At 37.7% G+C, this 7613-nt stretch overlaps 1 protein-coding gene across 2 annotated transcripts in view; it reads left to right on the forward strand.

Annotated features, from left to right (window-relative positions):
• Positions 1-4075, forward strand: part of Zc3h6 (zinc finger CCCH-type containing 6) — a 59519-nt gene extending 55444 nt beyond the window's left edge. For both annotated transcript variants that reach the window (XM_026379970.2, XM_077791941.1), the window contains exon 12: positions 912-4075. In XM_026379970.2, coding sequence (XP_026235755.2) covers positions 912-2392 — 1481 coding nt within the window. In that variant the 3' untranslated portion in view covers positions 2393-4075. The remainder of the gene's footprint in view (positions 1-911) is intronic.
• The last annotated feature ends 3538 nt before the right edge of the window (positions 4076-7613 follow it).

Raw genomic sequence — 7613 nt, forward strand, 5'->3', positions numbered from 1 at the left:
GGAAAGAAGACCACTCTCCTGAAGCATCAGCTTATAACCCCTTACTACTCTGCTAGCGAGCATACCTCTAACAGCCAGGCTTCTAAAAACTGCGTCTTCCATACCCTGTTTCCATTGGCTTGAAGAATAGTACCAAAGTATGTTCATAAAGTTACAGTGTACAGTTTTTTAGGAAGTAAGTTTTATTTGTTGTTTTTAATTTAATGTTTAAAAAGCTAATATATTGCTTTGGTCAAATCTGAAAGTATAATAAAGTATGAATAGAATCTCCACTCTGTCCCTCATTTGCTCAGTTTTCATTGCTCCCTTAACCATCATTATCAGTGATTTGTTTTATTTCCAGTCCCTTGTTATCTTGTTAAATTCAGAGATATGAAGCTCAGGGATAGCTTGAAGAAACCCAAGACATTTTAGAAAGCCTTTCCCAGAGTATTTTCCTCCCCCTCCCAATCCTGTCACACACTTGTGAGTTTCCTTTGGCCAGTTAGAATGAAAGGTCCTGACTTTTCTCTGAGTGGGAGGATGGTATACTTTTTTTCAATGTCTCAGCTCCTTCTGTATAGAGTGTGACACCTGATTGCTAATTTCCTTACCACATTATCTTGTTCAGTATGGAAACCTGGCATTTCTATCATGGATTTTCTTTTTCTTTTTTTAATATTTATTTTTTTGTAGTTGTAGTTGGACACAATACCTTTTATTTATTTATTTATTTTTATGTGGTGCTGAGGATCAAAACTAGGGCCTTGCACGTGCGAGGTGAGCACTCTACCACTGAACCATAACCCCAGCCCCTATCATGGATTTTCTTGAAGTTAGACTACACTTGTTTCAGAATCAGTATGTATTTATTTATTCTAAGACCAAATTGAATGCTTCGTTCTTTACAATAAGTTTTTGTCTACATTTAGATGATACAGGTAACTGGTATTCCAGCAGTGAAGAGGAAGAAGGAAGCAGTGTCAAGTCAATACTGAGAACGTTACAGAAACAAACAGAAACATTAAGGAGCCAGCAACAACCTTCCTCAGAACTCAGCCCTCCTACTGACCCGAGACTTGCTAAAGAGAAAAATAAAGGAAGTCAAGTGGTTGATCCTAGACTCAGGAACATCCCAAGACAAGATGCTAGAAAGTCTTCTGAGTCTGTCCCAGTGGATCTTAGACTTGCATGGGATCCCAGGAAACTAAGAGGGAACGGAAGTGGTCACACAAGCTCTTCTGTTGGTGGAGCCAAGTTTGATTTACATCATGCAAATGCTGGTGCTAATATCAAACAAAAACGAGGAGATGACGATGAAGAAGATACAGAAAGAGAATTGAGAGAAAAAGCTTTCTTAATACCTTTGGATTCTTCACCGGGTGTAATATTGCAGGATCCAAGGTCACAATTGAGACAGTTCAGTCACATCAAAATGGACATTATCCTAAGCAAACCCAACTTCGCAAAGCACATCGTGTGGGCTCCAGAAGACTTGCTTCCAGTACCTTTACCTAAGCCTGATCCAGTGTCTTCAATCAACTTACCTCTTCCCCCTCTTATAGCTGACCAGAGGCTCCATAGGCTATGGAACACAAAAGGTGATCTTCAGCAAAACCCACTGTCCATGGATCCAAAATTAGCAACCAAAGCCAAAAGTAATCCAACAAATAGAGAAGGCTACTTAGAACAATTTGGAGACTTGCACAGTTCAGGAAGTAAACTAGGAGATCCTAGGCTGCAAAAAAATTTCGATCCCAGACTTCACAGACTGCCCAGTACCGAGTCTCATCAAGTAGGTATGAAGGAATCACATACATCAAAGAATGCCCCTCAGTTAGCTAGATTGAGCCCTGGTTCATCACAGCCCTCAGGGGCAGTCACTAGCAGCCCTAGTCCTGGGGCTCTGTATCCATATGCCCCTAAGCTCTCCTCTTCAACAGGCCTTCCACTGGGAACTCCAAGTTCTGTCCTCAGTGGTATTAGTTTGTACGACCCCAGGGAGCAGGGTTCATCACCTACATCAGAGCTAGCCACAGCTTCTTTAGGAGAAAATGCAGAGAACCAAAAAAAAAGTGGTGGTTTAAAAAATAATGACAAAATAGAGCCTCCTGGAGAAGCAATCCTGGCACCGAAAACCACTCCAAATGTGGAAGTCACTGTCGCTGGGCTGGCTGACACACAAGCAGATGTTCTCAGGAGCTCTGGGAAGGTTCAGGTCCCAGCAGTGCATAGTCTTCCTATTCAGGCCTTGGCGGGCTTGATTAGACCCCCGTACAGCGATCCAAGGCAGGTGAGGCAACCAGGCCAGGGGAGCCCGACTCCAGACAGTGAGCCCAGTAGGGAAACAGATGACAGATCTCTAAAGGAGGTTTTTAAAACTTTTGACCCGACGGCCTCACCATTTTGTTAGCTATTGTGTAATTCAGCAGCTCTTTCACTCTGTGACTGTCGCAATCCTCTGCTGTTTTGTAACTGGTTTACCTCTATAGTTTATTTATTTTTAAATTATAAACACTTTTCAGCTGCTAGTATCAGAACCACATGAAGTTATATCCTCTAAAGCCTGTGGTATTTTATATGATATTTTTATAACTTTAAGAGACCGTAGTAATTGACATAGAAACTTATATATCATGTTAGCGTCAATAAAAGTACTTTTATTGTAAATAAACCATCATGAACTCAACACTCTGCCTGAATATATGCCAGTTGTCTTTCGTAATCAATGTTTAGATCGACGATTACCACTTTTATATGGTTGTTTAGTTTTAAGCAATATGATATACATTACTTTTGAGAAACAGTATTTTGACTAGGACCTTCTCTATTTGTCAGCACAGAATTGATTAGTATGCTAATTAAAATGTAAAATGAAGTAAAGAAAACGTAAAAATCATAATTAGCAGAGCAGTTCATGTTCAAGGGCATCACTTTTGTTAGTATTGGCAATATTATTTGTGTAAATGAAACATTTAAATGTCATATTTTAAAAGTATTTTATTGTATACTGTATAATAGAAGTTGGAGGTACATAAATAGAATGTTTTGGTAAAGTGGAAAATTTCCAATTCTCCTATATAACTTTTTAAATTTAATTTTTCATATTCAATGATTATGAGTTACTTCTGTGTTACATTGTGATGATGTATTTCAATGTTTTTGTCTTTAGTGGCATAATTTATATTACTTTTTCAAATGAAGTTGCTGCAATAACTGGGTTCATCATGACTTTGAAGATTTTTAACAAAATTTTAACAGATCTAGTGAGTCTATGGTGATTATTACATTGACAATGTTTTAAATGTCTAGGTTCTATATTTTTTCCTGAGCATGAGAACACAGAGATTGCAGGTATCGTCAACTGTGTATGGCCACCAATAAAGAATCTCTTTCAGATCTCACCTGACTGGTGTTATGTAACAGACGGAATTACCTAGTGTTTTAGAAACCTCATGGTTTCGAAATCTAAATTGATCAGCAATTGTATTTCGTGAAAAATAACTTGTATTCATTCCCATGTATTTATTGCAGTATGTAAAATAATGCAACTCTATTTGTTTCATTCATTTATAATTTATAACAAAGTATCATGCTGATGTTCATATCTTGAACTGCAGGCATATGGCAATGTTTGCTGATAACATCTCCAGTAAGCAACTTGAAAATGAGTATTTCATTATAAAGGATAATGGAAGTAGATAATAAAATTGGTCCTTGGATGAAAACATCTACCCTTGAGAAGTGATTTTGAAAACACACAGCAGAATATCTCTGTGAAACCTGACACCCAGATAGCATATGGTTGGATTACAATGCATAGCCTTTCTGATCATGTCTTTCTTTTTCGTACTTTGAGTTCTGGTACAATGGTGTTGCAGTTACATGGACAAGAACTCTGCCACCTGAGGGGGTCACTGTGTTCTCAGTGGAAGGACAGTTACTTGTGAAAATGGGAATTCTTGCTGTTCATACTTTGGTGGCATTTGTTGCTTAAAATGGCCCTAGGTAACATTTTAGGTCTAAAAAGTGTGGTTGAAAGCCACCATAGAAAGTATTTTCTGATTTATTTTCCAAACAAAAATCATTGTTAATTGAAAAAAGTAGATAAAACTGATTAAAAATACTCCAGAGTAGTATAATTTACTCTCTTATCAGGGAAAATGTTTAGTTCATGTATTTTATCATTGTGTTAAGTAATGATGTTTACATTTTAAATTCTATACAAAAAAGATAATCCGACTGTAAAAGATCAAAATAGGATCCAAAGTTTTAACAGTTTCCATTTACTTTTTTAGTTATATATTTATTTATTTATCTGTTCTAAGGATTGAAAATCCCAGGACCTTGCACATCCTAAGCAAGTGCTGTACCACTGAGCTATAGCCCAGATCTGAATTTTATTTTGAGACAGGGTTTCACAGAATGGCTGATATTGTCCTCAAACTTGTGATCCTCTTGCCTCAGTCTCCCAAGCAGCTGGGATTACAGGTATGTGTTACTATGCCCTGCTCAGAAAATCTTTTACTACTAAAAGAGATATTTGAAAATAAATTAAAAGTAAGGTTTAAAAGTCATTAGTGCAAATTGTGTAATGTTCATTTATTCAGTATTCTTGAATCTTCACTATGCCAACGAATGTCTTGGAGGCAATTTTGCAGGGAGAGTGGGACTTAGTTTCAAATCTAGCAGTGCATTCATGTGAAAGTGTTTTATTTGCATTTAAAATAATGATTGTTGTTATCATACAGTTTTTAGTGAGATAGCATTAGCTTAGGGGTATCTGTCAGATCCTGTCAACAGATTCTTTTAAGTTCTTTCTTTTCCTATTGTCTCACAAAAAATTTAAGAAGTTGCAGTTTCCCAGTGAACAAGCTCTTCTTTAAGGTGAACTGGTGTCTTAGAACCCATGGAATTTGATTTACACAGACACACTAAAAGTAAACTGTGTTCTTAGAAGCCACACATTTAGAGATCACAAGCATCCCTGTGTCTGAAGTTTCTGGAGAGGTGGCTCAGTTGGGGTGCCACTTGACTGTTGGTACTGGTTTTCACAGAAATTGTGAACCTGTTAATTTAATATTAAATCAAGTGGAATATGCCAAGGTGTGGGACTGGGACACCAAAAGATTATTATAACTTAGATTTAGCAACTACTTTCTCATATCTCAGTTCTGAACTTAGGAAACGAGAGGTTCCACACGCCTCTGCCGCGGGTCTGTTTCTGAGTGGATGTGCTGTGCCTCTGCTGAGTGCAAAGCCCCAGTGTTAGTGACAGTGTAATGAGATATGTGGAGGTTCCATTTGTCTCTTCACTTGTCACAGACTCTCAATTGTAGTTTTGTTTGCTAGTCATACTTATTTCAAGGGCAAAAGAATAATTGATTAGTAAAGAAATCTTGTGTGGGCTGAATTAAGTAGAGAGAAGGAGAGGGAGCAGGGAGAGGACTCTCAAGGGCTGGGAGTTAAGGACAATGAATTCATATTCTTGTTCTGAATTTATTTCTATGCAGTTTATCTCAAGGTTTCCTTTCTTATCTGTGAAATTAGGATAATTTTGACTTATCACAGGTCTGATGAAGGGAGGGAGTTAATTATTTTTGTAAAGTATTTGTAAATATAAAATTGCTTTGTGACGTCACCAAATATAATTGTTTTGCTCCCAATTCAGGTAGTATTAAGTTGTACAGATTCCAAAATAGCATGATGGGATTTGTGTGGCTTACCAATTTTATGAAGTTTGAGGTGATGTACACTGCAGCTTCTACAACAGAGTTGCCTGAGAAGCTCTTTTGGAATATTAACCCAGACAGTGAGCCGTTTCCTTAAATACTGGTGTATCAGACAGACACGGGACTTCCCACTGTGGAGCTGTGTAGACTTGAAGTCTGTTCAAGATCTGACATTCCTTTCCATTTTATTTAGGCTGGATGTTGATGGAGGGTTAAAACGCTGTGACAGTCCATATTGTATAGCTGTTTGCTTAAGTCATAATAAATGTGGACAAAGTGGCCAGCTCATTTGGTGTGAAAGCCATTTGTTCTTAGAAGCAAGGTACATTATCTTTGACCCTTTAGTATGTATTTCTGCAGGCATGTGGTACCACATGCCTGAGTGACCACTTGCTTGATAATGGTAACTCTCTTTTCTTCTGCTTAATGGTGACTAGAAGTCAGGAAGCTCCTAGACATGTGGTTGAGAGTTCTTGGAGAAGCTGTCAGAACCTTCCCAAGTGTGTAACACAGAATGTTACAGTGGAGTGGAGAGGTTTTCCCTGCGTCAGGCTTGCCTCAGAGGGCAGGTCTGCAATCAAGCAGTCCACTGTTGGGCCCTGCAGCCTGCAGTATTCAAGCTTTCTGTGAATCTCATATTACATGAAGAGTAATCGTGTTACTAACAATGATGTGGCAGTACTTTATATGTTAAAAATTAAGTCAAGTAGAATATATAAGCATTACAGAACTATAATCTTTTAAAATAAGACTTAGTGTAAGAAATCTAAACTTTAACAAAATGTAACGAAACAGGGTCTAGGTGTTCTAAGCTGATTTCTTCTCTTACGTATTAGAATATAGCATTTATTTAGTGCCTCACCCCAAGCAGTTTAATGTGATTGGCTGAACCAACTTTAGTAGCTGCCAGTCACTCTATTGCTGGGGTTTTGTGTTTGAGTATGTTGTTTATCTATAACTGTAACAAGCCCAAATTAACCTGCTTTTCTTGGAAAGGATACAAACCTAAGAAAAGACTAGGTTAATATCAACATAGTACTTAGAATTTTTAATGTTTAAGAAACAATATGTGTATTTTCAACCCTATGCTAAGCTTTTAGAAGAAAAACCCATCTGTGTCTTCATAGCAACAAATTAGTTCTGGGCACACACTGGATGCTTTGCTAACTGCTAGTTGAAGGCTTTGTGGCAGGACAGTCCATGGCTGTATTAAAAGGGCGCAACTCACCAACTAGACCTCTTAGTAGACCCAGAATGCACTGCCTCCTTGGTTCATCCCTGTTCCCACCCTAAGCAATGCCAAGGCAGGTTTATGACATTTTATTGGGAGTTAAGTATTTCTATGATCATAGTGCTAAGATTCCTCCTGACTTACAAGGTAGTTTCTTTTACTCCACAGAGGTTTGGATAGATGAATAATTTATACGTATACATCTATGAAAAACTCTTTCTATAACCAGACAAGGAACTACATAACTGGAGTCTCTTCACCTCTCTATTTTTTGGGGGGAGTGGGATACTGGGGATTGAACCCAGGGGTACTCTATCACTAATATATGTCCCCAGCCCTTTTTATTTTTTATTTTGAGCCACAGTCTCACTAAATTGCAGAGTCTCAAACTTGCCATCCTCCTGCTTCAGCTTCCCAACTCATTGGGATTACAAGTGTGTACCATAGCACCCAGCATATTTTTATTTTAAAATTCTTCTCTAATTTCCTCCTTCCTACTCCCCTTAAAATGTCAACTAAAATTATGAAGATAAGCCTAAACTAGTGAATTATCAAAAGCTATTAAAATTCCTTTTATACCAACATCATGAGCTCTTTCAGTTATGCGTTAACTCTTAATTTCTAAGCCTTATATCTGTTTTTAAAACATCTTTGAAATAGGACAATAATGT

Source organism: Urocitellus parryii, chromosome 12 (assembly GCF_045843805.1).
Source record: "Urocitellus parryii isolate mUroPar1 chromosome 12, mUroPar1.hap1, whole genome shotgun sequence".
Classification (NCBI taxonomy): domain Eukaryota; kingdom Metazoa; phylum Chordata; class Mammalia; order Rodentia; family Sciuridae; genus Urocitellus; species Urocitellus parryii.